The sequence below is a fragment of the Peromyscus californicus genome, unplaced genomic scaffold (assembly GCF_007827085.1).
Source record: "Peromyscus californicus insignis strain IS unplaced genomic scaffold, ASM782708v3 Scaffold_39__1_contigs__length_375310, whole genome shotgun sequence".
In the NCBI taxonomy this organism is placed as follows: Eukaryota; Metazoa; Chordata; class Mammalia; order Rodentia; family Cricetidae; genus Peromyscus; species Peromyscus californicus.
The window spans coordinates 247,054-263,480 of NW_026294550.1; the positions used below are offsets into that span (position 1 = coordinate 247,054).

At 43.9% G+C, this 16,427-nt stretch overlaps 1 protein-coding gene across 3 annotated transcripts in view; it reads left to right on the forward strand.

Moving 5' to 3' along the window:
• Positions 1–525: 525 nt before the first annotated feature.
• Positions 526–16,427, forward strand: part of LOC128121213 (STAM-binding protein-like) — a 33,238-nt gene continuing 17,336 nt past the window's right edge. Inside the window, exons 1-6 of one of the 3 annotated variants that reach the window (XM_052755624.1) lie at positions 526–834; positions 5,037–5,119; positions 6,125–6,336; positions 8,576–8,648; positions 8,905–8,994; positions 9,428–9,719. In XM_052755624.1, the coding sequence (XP_052611584.1) occupies positions 828–834; positions 5,037–5,119; positions 6,125–6,336; positions 8,576–8,648; positions 8,905–8,994; positions 9,428–9,719 (757 nt within the window). In that variant the 5' untranslated portion in view covers positions 526–827. Of the gene's footprint in view, positions 835–2,028; positions 3,119–5,036; positions 5,120–6,124; positions 6,641–8,575; positions 8,649–8,904; positions 8,995–9,427; positions 9,720–16,427 lie in introns of those variants that run through there. The other 2 variants (XM_052755623.1, XM_052755625.1) reach the window with 2 other exon arrangements.

Genomic DNA, 16,427 nt, shown 5'->3' on the forward strand with positions numbered 1-16,427 from the left:
CCAGATCCTACTCCTGTTTTGTCCCCATCCCTCTATCCAGATCCTACTCCTGTTTTGTCCCCATCCCTCTATCCAGATCCTACTCCTGTTTAGTCCACATCCCTCTATCCAGATCCTACTCCTGTTTTGTCCCCATCCCTCTATCCAGATCCTACTCCTGTTTTGTCCTCATTCCTATATCCAGTTCCTACTCCTGTTTTGTCCCCATCCCTTTACCCAGATCCTACTCCTGTTTTGTCCCCATCCCTCTATCCAGATCCTACTCCTGTTTTGTCCCCATCCCTCTATCCAGATCCTACTCCTGTTTTGTCCCCATCCTTCTATCCAGAGCATACTCCTGTTTTGTCCTCATCACTCTATCCAGATCCTACTCCTGTTTTGTCCCCATCCCTCTATCCAGACCCTACTCCTGTTTTGTCCCCATCCCTCTATCCAGAGCATACTCCTGTTTTGTCCTCATTCCTATATCCAGATCCTACTCCTGTTTTGTCCCCATCCCTTTACCCAGATCCTACTCCTGTTTTGTCCCCATCCCTCTATCCAGATCCTACTCCTGTTTTGTCCTCATCCCTCTATCCAGACCCTACTCCTGTTTTGTCCCCATCCCTTTACCCAGATCCTACTCCTGTTTTGTCCCCATCCCTTTACCCAGATCCTACTCCTGTTTTGTCCCCATCCCTTTACCCAGATCCTACTCCTGTTTTGTCCCCATCCCTCTATCCAGATCCTACTCCTGTTTTGTCCCCATCCCTCTATCCAGATCCTACTCCTGTTTTGTCCCCATCCCTCTATCCAGATCCTACTCCTGTTTTGTTCCTGACTTGAAGATGTCAGGTAGGAAAAGAAACTTTAATGTTTGTTTTATTGGACAGCTCACTAAATTGGGAAGCATCAAAACAATGTGGGATAAAGGGGAAAGTCGTGAACAACAGGTTGGTGCCCTAACGTGGTCTCATCTTTGACATTCCCTAGGGTTGAGGTTTGGACAGAGTATTTCCTCATCCTCTCAGTGAATGTTCCTTCACCTTCCTTGGTGAGATAACCGGCTGGCAGGGCTCAGGGTTCTCTGAGGTATTGAGTGTTTAGGAGCAAGATAGAGAAGAAAATCAGAGTTTCTGGGACTGTTTCAGCTGAAGCAGAGAGAGAGAGAGAGCTGGGTATGTAATGAGGAGAACTGAGGGCCAAGACACTCCCCTCCACACAGTTTTCCACAATGATACTTCACAGTTGGTGCTGGTCAACATTAGTGGTGAAATACGAGGGAACTCGAGAGTGTGTCTGGCAGTGTTCCATTCGCAGCTGAGATGAGCTGACCTTTTCTGGCTAGGCAGATGTCCCTCCCTCTTCTGTGTCCTCACATGTGTCCTAAAGCAGTGGGGGAGAGGAAAGTCTGCTGTCCCTGCTAAAGCAGGACTGTTTGTTACAGTGAACGACAGGAACACCTGTGCTCTCTCTGGCACCTGCACACTGGGATAATGACAGGCACCTTCCTGATAATAAAAGTCCTCACCCATGTTTTGTGCAGTTTACAGATAGCTGTACAACCCTGGCCCAGACTCCATACAAGCTCCTAAATTGATTAGTCAGAGCATGGTGCCATACCCCTGCAATCTTGGCCCTTGGGAGACAGAGACAGAAGAATCAAGGAGACCATGCCCATCTCTGCTGCACAGTGACTTTGGTGATAGCCTGGGTGTTAAAGACCATTCCTGAAGAAATACAATAAAACCAATGGAGTTTTAAAAATCAGCATTCCCAATGTTTGGAGTCTTCTGTCTAGTTAAAAGAGAACTAGAGAGGAGGAAGAAACACAGGGCAGGGAGGCTGAAGCTATTGGAAGAGCACTTTGGGGCTTTTTACAAAAAAGAACAGGCCACCTGGACCTGGAGATAGTCAAGAAAACAGAAAGATGCAGTGGTGGGGGATAAAATAGAATGGAGGAAAGGGAGAGCATGGAACTTGGAGGTGTCAACCATGGTAACACAGGATTTATGGGACTGAATGCTGAAGGGAGCCAAAAGACTTCATTGAATAATAAATTTTTCTGGTGATTGAGTAATTTGCTCAGCACGGGGCAAACAGAGACGGATTTAGTGAACATGTAGGTTAGTAGACCAGGAAGTAAACTGAGGCTGGGAAAATGTGTAACTAGGACGGCAAACTTGTCAGGAAAGTAAACTTTTGTGTTTGTTTTTTCTCTGCTGTTTTCTTGAATGCTGGTGATGCTTAACAATTATGAAAATGACCTGGGTGGTGGTGCACGCTTTTAATCCCAGCACTTGGGAGGTAGAGGCAGGTGGATCTCTGTGAGTTCGAGTCCAGCCTGCTCTACAGAGTGAGATTCAGGACAGGTACCAAAACTACACAGAGAAACCATGTCTCTAAAAAAAGAAAGAGAAAATATGAAAATAAGCATGCTATAGATATATCATAACAATTCTGAGCTGAGTGTCTGGGCTCATAGGTGAAATCTCAGCACCCAGGAGGCTGAAGCTGGAGGACTGATGCTCGTTGTTGGCAAATCTAGGCTAAATGGTGAATCTCAAGCCAGCTTCAGTCACAAAGACAAACTTATTCCTGAAAAAAAATAAGAAAATAGAATTCTTTCTGCACACACTGCTAGCTCAGTTAGAAAGGACTGAGAGAAAGTGCTGGGTCCTTTATTTCTCTGACCTCTGGAGAACACATGAATTGTCGAATATGTGGCAGAGCCTATGAGTCTTCAGGATCAGCTTTCAAACTGAAGCTGCTTCTTCATCTTCACAGTCATTGTCTTCACTAGAGTACAGACTTGTAGATCGTAAGGAATCATAGAAGTACAAAGAAAAGATAGGAACCCAACAAAACTCAGGTCTGCATCTCTAATTTATTTGCTCTTTTTTTCAAGAAGTCTTTGACTAGGGTACCAGTGTAGATTTATGACATCACTCTACCTCTTAGCCAACCAGTACCTGAATGGTCTTTCGGTCTTTATGATGCTGACAAACTTAATTTTCCTCAGTGTCCAGTATCTCTGACCCTGGACATGTGGGTTTTTTGTTTCTGAATCCTGACAGTGTTTTTGTCTCTTTATCTGATTCTTATAACTGTGTTTTTATTATCTTCCCAACAATGTCTGGTAAGTAAAGAAATTGAAAAATTCCTTTCATTCAATTTTCCCACACATTTTGACAAGTCCAGAAAGTGTGGAATCATGGGTAGAATACTGAACTAGAAGCTGTTGTCCTAACTAGAATCTTATCCCTGATATATGTGGGGTTATGATTTTGGACAGAACATTTCCTCTCTCACTAAATGGATCTTTACATTCCACAGTGGAATAACTGACAGACTGGGCTCTGGGCTCACTGAGGTGTTAAGTGTTTATGAGCTCAGTGTAGACAAAATACTCAAGTAGTTCCTGAGAGCATTTCCACAGAAGCAGGGAAAGAGCCAGGTGTGTAGATAGGCACACTCAGAGCCAAGATGCTCCACTGCAGCAGCATCAACCCTCCACTCAGTTTTCCACGTTAGCATTTCCATGTTAGTGCTGTTGAGCAGTAGTGTTGGGATGTGAGAGGAACTGGTGGCCACATCTGCCACTCATCCATGAGTAGGGTTGCCTTGGAGGAGCTGGCTGGATAGGCAGCTGTGTCCTACCTAGAGATCAATGAGCAACCCTCAGGACAGGACCTTCAGGGTAGAGAATTGGGACTGTCTAGGGCACATGAGCAACTGTGTCTCCTGCTGTGGTCCCCAAAGAAACTCTCTAAAAGTAGTTCAGGGACAGGACTGCTTATTCAGGAGTGTCCCCTGAGCTCTTGGGAGCTGAGATAGCTGAGTAACCACTAGTTCATGGCTAGCACCCTCTGTTGCATAAGGAGTTCCTGGAGAGCATGCCCTAAAAATAAATCCCTGTAGAGTTTTAAGGGAATCTTTTCTATTCATTGTACTTTTTTTCTAACATATTTTTACTGATTATTTGGCAATGTTATATAATGCACCTGATCAAAATAGCTTCCCATTCCTTCCAGGGGCATTCTCCCACCCTGTGCCTGCCCAAAAGAAGAGAAAAAAAATACATAAATTCTAATTTGTGTTTTCCACGTAGTTAGTCATTGGTGCATGGTGAAAGTCTCATTGGCCAGCCCCTTTAAAATAACTGAGTCCTTCCCCACACTCAACAGCCACATCTCCTGCTGGAAGACATCAACTGAAAAGAGCTACATTTCAGCATCTTTATAACAATTTAAGGACTCTCTTCAGTGGCTTACTGTCTAGACTGTTTCCTTTTTTATTTGAAGGTGGGAAAAGTCTTCTGTGATAGGTTTCTCATTCTCAACTATGAGGCTACAGTCATTGTTACCACTGCAAAAGAAGCTTCCTTACCTGGAACAGCCAGTGGCAGCACAGCTCATTGACTTCCATATGGTTTCTGGTGGCAGCATGGTTTATGGACACCAACATGGCCTCCAGCTACAGCACAGTATCTGGAGGCTTTTTGAGGAAAACCGATCCAGAAAATGAACCATTCTCCATCGCCATTAGTGTGAGCTTCAGCAGCTTTAGGCTCACTTATCTCTGGCCCATGTATGGAATCTGCTCTGCTATTCTTCTTCTTCTTCTTCTTTTTTTTTCAATTTCATGAAACCACTTCTTAATAGCATCTTCCCATACGACCTACCATATTTTAGTTGTTTTTGAGATTCTTTGCTCTCTCAGATTCATCCTCTGCTGCCCTATCTCCAATCTGACCCTCCTTGGGTCTCTCAGGCTCCTTAGAGCTGCTCCATGGGCCTGTGGATGCCAGCAGCCACTGTCATCTTGAATTGATCTCCTTTGTAAACTCTTGAAAAAATTTATTTAATCCCAGTTTTTAAATTAAAATAGAATTCAGGTTGTAACTACTATCTCAGCCATGAAATTGCAGGATTAAAGCCTGTATCTCCATGGCCATCATGGTCAGTGAGCTAGCAATATGTAAATTAACATAAACTAATATTGATTATTGGAGAAGCAAAGTAGCTCCTTTCCTAACTACTTGTATCTGCTAACAGGTGATATTCTCACACCTTGGCTCACAGACCATCAGAGCTGTCCAGATATTAAAGGACCTTTCATTGCTGGAGCTCCAAAGAAGGTAAGTCTCATTGCTGCTGAAAAGAGAGGTCATTTGTATGTAATCATATGGAGCAAATGTAAAAGCCTGGTGCCCTTTTCTATCTTTAAACTAGTGAACCTCACTTTTTTTTCTCCCTGGTGGACATGTCTTACTTACTTTGTCTTTCATCAGAAGTGTGATCACAGAAAGCAGGTCAATAGTGTGAGCAGTTTGTCTCTAGAATTCATTACACTTCTGCTCTCAAAGACACTGAGGGCCAAGAAAGGTTCAAGAAAGGCTTGTGCAATGCTGTGGTCCACGGAGCTCACAGTTCCCAAAGGTTTTTGTTTTGTTTTGTTTTTCTGCTGCTTCTGAGCCTTAGTTCCTGGAATCTTTAAATAGCAGGAACTGAGTTTTCCTTGCTCATTGTCTCACCAAGGCTCTTGGAGACTTGAGTGTCCTAAGTACTAATTAAATCACTTTGGGCACCCCATCACAAATCCTTTTGCTTCTAGCTGGGATTGCATTGTGGAAGGCATGAGTAGGGTTTCCTCCAAGCTTGGGTGCTCTCTAATTGCCTTGGCAACATCAAGAGAGGCCCGTGTGGTAACTGCTGGGTTTATGCTTAAGCACAATCCTCTGATGTGTGCATAACCACTCATAGCTACGTATGTCTTCTAGTGCAAATCTTCTAGTGAATAGGCAGTGTGTAAGGCCTGTTCCTTAGGTCAAATGCTAATCAAGAGCTCCTTCACATTGTTTTCAAAGGACACAGACATCCCTATTCCCAACTCTACCTCTTTACTACTGTAGTAAGAGGATCCCAGGCTGGGTTTGTTCATACATTTATTGAGCTGAATCAGCAATGTGGTGTTTTATTTACTCTAATTTCATTAGGGAGATGTATGTTTGTGTGTGTGTGTGTGTGTGTGTGTGTGTGTGCGTGTGCACGTGTGCATGTGTATGTTTGTGTGTTCTAGACTGCTGGAATGGCAGGATGGCAGGAGATGCATTTTGATGTTCCCCATCTTCTCTTTTTCTTAGATCAGGAGCACCATTCGCAGACATAACAATGCCACTCTTCTGATCCAAGAGCAGTTCCAACTTTTAAGCTCTTTTGAGAAGAATATTTACATCAATGATAACATTACCTGGAAATCTTACCTTGAACTGAAGACCTATCAGATAAAAGCAGAAGTCCTGCTAAATCAAGGCCTCACAGAGGAAGCACTTGTGATGTATCACAAATTTTCAACGTGAGAACCTGCAGTTTTCCACCTCCTTTCCCATGACTGATCCCTCGCTCATCCTATCCTCCTCTTCATGCTTCTTACCCTTGCTGACCATATGGAACTCGGAAAAAGTCATCTTTTAATCAGATGACAGATTTCTCTGGCAGATCTGACACATGCTTTTCCTTACTGTTCAAAGACATGAGGACCAAAGTTGGTGGTATCACATCTAAGGGATTTCATGAGTAGGAGAGTTCTTGAGGTTGTGTCCACAGGGCCCAGCTTTTAGACAAAAGAGTTGACAGATGAACAGGATGTGTCTGCACTGGTGAGTGTTTTGAGTGCTCTATCTCTACCCAGGCAGCCAGTCGTAGGCTTATTGCTGTGTGTGGCAGAGCCAGATTCCTCTTCTCTACCTCCTGTAGCCTGTGGATTGGTATAGCAAAGAGGTTAGCCTTTCCTGTAGCTACACAGCCACCAGAGGACTGGGCTGTGGACCACCTAGTGTTGGAGTGACTCAGCACAGTCCCTGAGCTGTTCACCACACTTGGGTAGGCAGAATAAGATTGCAGAGCTGTTCCCAGGGAATGACTCCTATAGTTTTAATGACAAGAACATTGTGTGTTTGAGGAAGGGAATGATGGTAAAGGTCTCACCAGTCATATTTAGCCTTGAGATCACCAGAGTAGGTCAGCTCAGGCACTCTCTCGACCATTTCCAGAAGTCTATAGTGGATTTCTGGGAACTCTCTAGCACTCTGTTTCTTCCTATTCCCACGGGGTCTTTATTTATCATGGTATCTTTTTCCTTCTTCCCCCACTGTGTTTCTGATCCAGCTGGGACCTCCTGCTCCCCTAAGCTCTCTTTCCCCTGACCCTTTCCTCACTCAGGATGATGTTTTCTAGTTCCATCCATTTGTCTGCAAGCCTCATGAAGTCATTGTTTTTCTCTTCTGAGTAGTACTCCATTGTGTATATGTACTACATTTTATTTATCCATTCTTCAGTTGAAGGGCATCTAGGTTGTTTCCACATTCTGGCTATTACAAATAATGCTGCTTTGAACATAGATGAGCATGTGTCCTTGTGGTATGATGGAGCATTCCTTGGGTATACGCCCAGGAGTGCTATAGCTGGGTCTTGAGGGAGGTTGATTGCCAATTTTAAAGAAAGCGCCATACCGATTTCCAAAGTGGCTGTACCAGTTTGCATTCCCACCGACAGTGTAGGAGTGTTCCCCTTTCTCCAAATCCTCTCCAACATAAGCTGTCTTTAGTGTTTTTGATCTTAGCCATTCTGACGGGTGTAAGATGGATATCTCAGAGGCATTTTGATTTCCATTTCCCTGATGATTAAGCATGTTGAGCAATTCCTTAAATGTCTTTCAGCCATTTGAGCTTCTTCTATTGAGAATTCTCTGTTTAGCTCTATAGCCCATTTTTTAATTGGACTATTGGTTATTTTGATATCTAATTTCTTGAGTTCTTTATATGTTCTGGATATCAGCCCTCTGTCAGATGTGGGGTTGGTGAAGACCTTTTCCCATTCTGTAGGCTGTTGTTTTGTCTTGTTGACCATGTCCTTTGCCCTACAAAAGCTTCTCAGTTTCAAGAGGTCACATTGATTAATTGTTGCTCTCAGTGTCTGTGCTACTGGTGTTATATTTAGGAAGAGATCTCCAGTGCCAATGTGTTCGAGACAACCTACTTTCTTCTTTCAGGTTCAGAGTAGCTGGATATATGTTGAGGTCTTTGATCCACTTGGACTTAAGTTTTGTGCACGTTGACAGATATGGATCTATTTGCAGTCTTCTACATGTTGACATCTAGTTATGCCAGCACCATTTGTTGAAGATGCTTTCTTTTTTTCCACTGTACAGTTTTGGCTTCTTTGTTGAAAATCATATGTTCATAGGAGTGTGGATTAATGTCAGGGTCTTCAGTTCAGTTCCACGGTCCACATGTTTTTATGCCAGTATCAAGATGTTTTTATTATTGTAGCTGTATAGTAGAGCTTGAAGTCAGGGATTGTGATGCCTCCAGAGGTTGTTTTATACTTCTTGATAGCTGAAGTTTGCTGAATGTACCAGTAGATAGAAGAGTGAAGACTTTTCTCTCTCCAGGCACTGGGGATAAGGGGATGTGGGATTTCAGGGTGTGCCTTTACTCACTCCATGAACTTCTCAAACCCTGAATTTCTTCAGGGCCTCATTTTGATACTTGTAACTTTTTGTCCATCTTAGTCACTCTGCTCTATTCCTTTAGACTCTTAATGGAGAAACTCAGAAAAGGCCCGAAAAAGTGTCTTTCAGCTCGAATAAGATCCAAAATCAACAAGGTGAGTCTTCATTGTCTAAGTGACTGATCTAAAATCTCCAGAACATCAGTGAACTACTTAGAAAAAAGCAACAGATCATGACCCTGGGTATGATGGGAGCTGATGCTGCCTCAGCATAGCAGTACAGAGGAGAGGGATGGCAGGAAATGGGGTTCAAGTCATGCATGAGATACTGCTGCCTATCCCCACTTGTTTTCTTATTCTCTTTTCTGACATTAGAACTGTTCTAATTCTTCATTTCTGTTTTGTATTGCAGATTATAAATTACATTTTTGAAAAAGCTGAGAGCCTTAAATTCACACTCCGAAGAAATCATAATAAGGAGCATGAAGGCTACCTAGATAAGGTCAGTGTGTGAGCATGGAGGAAGGAGGATTGTGTGTCACCTGCTCAGCCTGTGCCCTGGGGTTGTGTTGTGTTGTTGTTTCAGTGAGTCTGTGATGCAATGGATAGGCTCCACACACAATTGAACTCACATGCACTTTATCCAGATGAGCCAACACACACACTCACACACACACACACACACACACACACACACACACACACACACACACACCCAAAGTGCAGTAGGACTCTGAGAATATTGAGACTTGGTTGTTACTGAAGAAGGCTATACAGAAACTGACTAAGGTGGTGGTGGCTGTTCTCCATAGAACTGCTACTCCATGATCCCTATGCTGAGATGTCAGACCTATACTTTGAAAATCTTTTTTGCTGGAAAGGCTTTTTCTTCTGGGATTTGAAGACGTAACCTAAATCTGTTTTTCTTTCCGTAGAAGGAAAGAAAAGAGGAAGAGGCAAAAACCAAGGCGTTCTGGAAGCATAGAAAAAATCATGGACAAAACTCCCGAGACTTCCCCAAATTCAGCTCCCTTCTACACAGACTTGTGAGTCGTGGAAAGGTGGGCCCCAGCCTGACACCAACACCTAGAGAGGCTGAAGAGCCTTCACGAGGAAGCACACCTGTGAAACAAACAGTGGTGTGTGGCCCACAGGAAGCCTTCGAGGAGATAACCCCCACCCCTTCAGCAGACACTCCTGGGGAGACTAAGGTGGTGAAAAGCCCAGGTGAGTCACCACAGGTCCATGACTTGGAAATGACTTGTGTAGAAGTGCTTCCCATTGTGCCTGGGTCAGCCACACAAAACTGAGACTGCAGCTCTCCAGTAAAGTAAGGCGGTGCTGGTGCACAGGTGTCTGAGGTCTAGAGCACTGAGCGACACAGAGAACGTCCCTTCCCCTTGTCCATGTCCTCAGCCGTTTGCTTCCACGGATCCACTTTGCTGTGGTAACAGAACCTCCTGTGATGAGTGTTGTCTCGTTCCTTCCTGCCATCTGACTGTCTTGTCAAAATAACCTTTAACTTAGTTTACTCAGATAAGTTTCCTCAAAACTTGTTTGAGTTCAGATCCTCATCTTTTCTGAGCTCTGTAGAGATATGAAGAAGCACATTAAGAAAATACTAAATCATTTTCCATCATAAGAAATGGTTACTTTATGAAACTTGGACTCTCAGATAATTTTAGGACATAATGGAGAGATGTGAAGGCAACAGAATTTCGAGTGCATGAGATTATGTTTTCAGCATTTGGTAGACTCTCACAGGAAATCCTCAAGCAGGGCCAGAGATGTTGACTCTGTGGGTGAAGCGCTAGCAGTGACAGTGTCCAAACCTGAGTTGGAATCTCCAGAAAGCACGTGACAGTGGGGTGTGGTTGGCCACCTCTACATTCAAGGTTCTCTTCAGGTGAGATGGGACAGGGAGACAGGAGAAGACCTGTTTTCTTACAGCACAGCTAGCTGGGCAGACACAGAAGCACAGAAGAGATTCTGTTGGACCAAAGGGGCCAGGGAAGATCAGCACTCCCGGTAGTCAGTTCACATCTGCAGATATGCTGAAGCACCTGTGCATCCTTGCTCACACATCAGCGTGGACATTCTGAAAAACAAAAATTCAGATCATGGACATGTGCAAACACACTCACAGTTCATACATAAAGGATTTTAAAGGGAAAATAGACAAATATTTCTGAAAAAAAGTTCTCAAGTATCTCATCTCATGTGGTTTATGTTGTTTGTTTCATTTGTAACATCTACTTTTTTTTCTTTTTTTTAATTTATTTTAATTTATTTTGCAATACAATTCAGTTCTACATATCAGCCACGGATTCCCTTGTTCTCCCCCCTACGGTGCCCCTCACCTTCCCCCCAAACCCCCCCATTCCCATCTCCTCCAGGGCAAAGCCTTCCCCACAGACTGAGGTCAACCTCTTAGACTCAGTCCAGGTAGGTCTAGTCCCCTCCTCCCAGGCCGAGCCAAACAATCCTGCATAGGCCCCAGGTTTCAAACAGCCAACTCATGCAATGAGCACAAGATCTGGTCCCACTGCCTGGATGCCTCCCAAACAGATCAAGCCAATCAACTGTCTCACCCATTCAGAGGGCCTGATCCAGTGGGGACCCCTCAGCCATTGGTTCATAGTTCATGTGTTTCCATTCATTTGGCTATTTGTCCCTGTGCTTTATCCAACCTTGGTCTCAACAATTCTCGCTCATATAAACCCTCCTCATTCTTGCTAATTGGACTCCCAGAGATCCACCCGGGGCCTAGTCATGGATCTCTGCATCCAGATCCCTCAGTAGTTGGATGAGTTTTCTAGCACAACAATTAGGGTGTTTGGCCATCCCATCACCAGAGTAGGTCAGTTTGGGCTGTCTCTCGACCATTGCCAGCAGTCTGTTGTGTGGGTATCTTTGTGGATTTCTGTGGGCCTCTCTAGCACTTTGCTTCTTCCTATTCTCACGTGGTCTTCATTTACCATGGTCTCCTATTCCTTGTTCTCCCTCTCTGTTGTTGATCCAGCTGGGATCTCCCGCTCCCCCAAGCTCTCTTTCCCTCAACCCTCGCCTTTCATTACCCCCACTCATGTCCAGGCTGTTCATGTAGATCTCATTCCATTTCTCCGTCATTGGGCGATCCCTGTGACTTTCTTGGGGTCCTGTTTTCCAGGTAGCCTCCCTGGTGATGTGAGTAGCAGACAAGTCATCCTTTTTTCATGTCTAGTATGCTGCTATGAGTGAGTACATACCATGTTTGTCTTTCTGAGTCTGGGTTACCTCACTCAGGATGATTTTTTCTAGATCCATCCATTTGCCTGCAAACCTCATGACGTCATTGTTTTTCTCTGCTGAGTAGTATTCCATTGTGTATATGTACCACATTTTGTTTATCCATTCTTCAGTTGAAGGGCATCTGGGTTGTTTCCATGTTCTGGCTATTACAAACAATGCTGATATGAACATAGCTGAACAAGTGCTCTTATGGTGTGGTTGAGCATTTCTTGGGTATATGCCCAAGAGTGGTATAGCTGGATCTTGGGGGAGATTGATTCCCAATTTTCTAAGAAAGCGCCATATTGATTTCCAAAGTGGTTGCACAAGCTTGCATTCCCACCAGCAGTGGAGGAGAGTTCCCCTAGCTCCACATCCTCTCCAGCATAAGGTGTCTTCAGTGTTTTTGATCTTAGCCATTCTGACAGGCGTAAGGTGGTATCTCAGAGTTGTTTTGATTTGCATTTCCCTGATGATTAGGGATGTTGAGCAATTCCTTAAATGACTTTCGGCCATTTGAGTTTCCTCTGTTGAGAATTCTCTGTTTAGTTCTATAGCCCATTTCTTAATTGGACTGTTGGGCATTTTGATGTCTAATTTCTTGAATTCCTTATATATTCTGGATATCAGTCCTCTGTCAGATGTGGGGTTGGTGAAGATCTTTTCCCATTCTGTAGGCTGTCGCTTTGCCTTGTTGACCGTATCCTTTGCTCTACGAAAGCTTCTCAGTTTCAAGAGGTCCCATTGATTGATTGTTTCTCTCAGAGTCTGTGCTACCGGTGTTCTATTTAGGAAGTAGTCTCCTATGTCAATGCGTTCAAGACTACTTCCTACTTTCTCTTCTAGCAGGTTCAGAGTAGCTGGATTTATGTTGAGGTCCTTGATCCACTTGGACTTAAGTTTTGTGCACGGTGATAGATATGGATCTATTTGTAGCCTTCTACATGTTGATATCCAGTTTTGCCAGCACCATTTGTTGAAGATGCTTTCTATTTTCCATTGTGCACTTTTGGCTTCTTTGTCAAAAATTATATGTTCAAATAGGGAAAGCTTGACTTCTTCCTTTCCAATTTGTATCCCCACAGTTCACAGTTTATGTGTTTCCACTAGTTTGGATATTTGTCCCTGTGCTTTATCCAATCATAGTCCCGATATCTCTTACTCATATAATCCCTCCTCTCTCTCACCAACTGGACTCCTGGAGCTCCACCTGGAGTAGTCTTGGCTGTGGTGGCTCTTCACAGCAGTAAAACAGTATCTAAGATGCTCACCAAGGACATCATCTGTGCATATAAATACATTTTTATCTGTTGAAATGTGAAAATCATGGGTCAATAATAAATGACTTTATTAATGACCAGTTGTGTGAAACATGTGACACTCTTCCTGAACTAAGGGTCTGGGACTAGAAACTGTCATGTCTGGGTTGTGTGCTTTCAGCTGCCCAGATTGCAGCCATGTAAGGCTGCTCTAGTCTTCCTGCAGGTGTCCAAGTATCCCTTGTTACACATGGCTTCTGGGAATCCTATTGGCTTTCATCTGCTTTATGACATCATTCCCCCCTCAACCAATCAGCACCAGATAGAGTCTTTAAGTTGCCATGTGTGACCAAATGTGCCTCAGTGCTGAGCATCTTTGATCCTGCACAGACGTGATTTTTTACTGCGAAACCTAACCACCTGCTCTCTCATCCCTTTACCCAGATCCTAATCCTGTTTTGTCCCCATTCCTTTATCCAGATCCTACTCCTGTTTTGTCCCCATCCCTCTATCCAGATCCTACTCCTGTTTTGTCCCCATCCCTCTATCCAGATCCTACTCCTGTTTTGTCCCCATCCCTCTATCCAGATCCTACTCCTGTTTTGTTCCTGACTTGAAGATGTCAGGTAGGAAAAGAAACTTTAATGTTTGTTTAATTGGACAGCTCACTAAATTGGGAAGCATCAAAACAATGTGGAATAAAGGGGAAAGTGGTGAACAACAGGTTGGTGCCCTAACGTGGTCTCATCTTTGACATTCCCTAGGGTTGAGGTTTGGACAGAGTATTTCCTCATCCTCTCAGTGAATGTTCCTTCACCTTCTTTGGTGAGATAACCAGCTGGCAGGGCTCAGGGTTCTCTGAGGTATTGAGTGTTTAGGAGCAAGACATAGAGAAGAAAATCAGAGTTTCTGGGACTGTTTCAGCTGAAGCAGAGAGAGAGAGAGAGCTGGGTATGTAATGAGGAGAACTGAGGGCCAAGACACTTCCCTCCACATAGTTTTCCACAATGATACTTCACAGTTGGTGCAGGTCAACATTAGTGGTGAAATACGAGGGAACTCGAGAGTGTGTCTGGCAGTGTTAAATTCGCAGCTGAGATGAGCTGACCTTTTCTGGCTAGGCAGATGTCCCTCCCTCTTCTGTGTCCTCACATGTGTCCTAAAGCAGTGGGGGAGAGGAAAGTCTGCTGTCCCTGCTAAAGCAGTACTGTTTGTTACAGTGAACGACAGGAACAGCTGTGCCCTCTCTGGCACCTGCACACTGGGACAATGGCAGGCACCTTCCTGATAATAAAGGTCCTCACCCATGTTTTGTGCAGTTTACAGATAGCTGTACAACCCTGGCCCAGACTCCATACAAACTCCTAAAGTGATTAGTCAGAGCATGGTGCCATACCCCTGCAATCTTGGCCCTTGGGAGACAGAGACAGAAGAATCAAGGAGACCGTGCCCGTCTCTAGCTGCACAGTGACTTTGGTGATAGCCTGGGTGTTAAATACCATTCCTGAAGAAATACAATAAAACCAATGGAGTTTTAAAAATCAGCATTCCCAATGTTTGGAGTCTTCTGTCTAGTTAAAAGAGAACTAGAGAGGAGGAAGAAACACAGGGCAGGGAGGCTGAAGCTATTGGAAGAGCACTTTGGGGCTTTTTACAAAAAAGAACAGGCCACCTGGACCTGGAGATAGTCAAGAAAAGAGAAAAATGCAGTGGTGGGGGATAAAATAGAATGGAGGAAAGGGAGAGCATGGAACTTGGAGGTGTCAACCATGGTAACACAGGATTTATGGGACTGAATGCTGAAGGGAGCCAAAAGACTTCATTGAATAATAAATTTCTCTGGTGATTGAGTAATTTGCTCAGCACGGGGCAAACAGAGACGGATTTAGTGAACATGTAGGTTAGTAGACCAGGAAGTAAACTGAGGCTGGGAAAATGTGTAACTAGGACGGCAAACTTGTCAGGAAAGAAAACTTTTGTGTTTGTTTTTTCTCTGCTGCTTTCTTGAATGCTGGTGATGCTTAACAATTATGAAAATGACCTGGGTGGTGGTGCACGCTTTTAATCCCAGCACTTGGGAGGTAGAGGCAGGTGGATCTCTGTGAGTTCGAGTCCAGCCTGCTCTACAGAGTGAGATTCAGGACAGGTACCAAAACTACACAGAGAAACCATGTCTCTAAAAAAAGAAAGAGAAAATATGAAAATAAGCATGCTATAGATATATCATAACAATTCTGAGCTGAGTGTCTGGGCTCATAGGTGAAATCTCAGCACCCAGGAGGCTGAAGCTGGAGGACTGATGCTCGTTGTTGGCAAATCTAGGCTAAATGGTGAATCTCAAGCCAGCTTCAGTCACAAAGACAAACTTATTCCTGAAAAAAATAAGAAAATAGAATTCTTTCTGCACACACTGCTAGCTCAGTTAGAAAGGACTGAGAGAAAGTGCTGGGTCCTTTATTTCTCTGACCTCTGGAGAACACATGAATTGTCGAATATGTGGCAGAGCCTATGAGTCTTCAGGATCAGCTTTCAAACTGAAGCTGCTTCTTCATCTTCACAGTCATTGTCTTCACTAGAGTACAGACTTGTAGATCGTAAGGAATCATAGAAGTACAAAGAAAAGATAGGAACCCAACAAAACTCAGGTCTGCATCTCTAATTTATTTGCTCTTTTTTTCAAGAAGTCTTTGACTAGGGTACCAGTGTAGATTTATGACATCACTCTACCTCTTAGCCAACCAGTACCTGAATGGTCTTTCGGTCTTTATGATGCTGACAAACTTAATTTTCCTCAGTGTCCAGTATCTCTGACCCTGGACATGTGGGTTTTTTGTTTCTGAATCCTGACAGTGTTTTTGTCTCTTTATCTGATTCTTATAACTGTGTTTTTATTATCTTCCCAACAATGTCTGGTAAGTAAAGAAATTGAAAAATTCCTTTCATTCAATTTTCCCACACATTTTGACAAGTCCAGAAAGTGTGGAATCATGGGTAGAATACTGAACTAGAAGCTGTTGTCCTAACTAGAATCTTATCCCTGATATATGTGGGGTTATGATTTTGGACAGAACATTTCCTCTCTCACTAAATGGATCTTTACATTCCACAGTGGAATAACTGACAGACTGGGCTCTGGGCTCACTGAGGTGTTAAGTGTTTATGAGCTCAGTGTAGACAAAATACTCAAGTAGTTCCTGAGAGCATTTCCACAGAAGCAGGGAAAGAGCCAGGTGTGTAGATAGGCACACTCAGAGCCAAGATGCTCCACTGCAGCAGCATCAACCCTCCACTCAGTTTTCCACGTTAGCATTTCCATGTTAGTGCTGTTGAGCAGTAGTGTTGGGATGTGAGAGGAACTGGTGGCCACATCTGCCACTCATCCATGAGTAGGGTTGCCTTGGAGGAG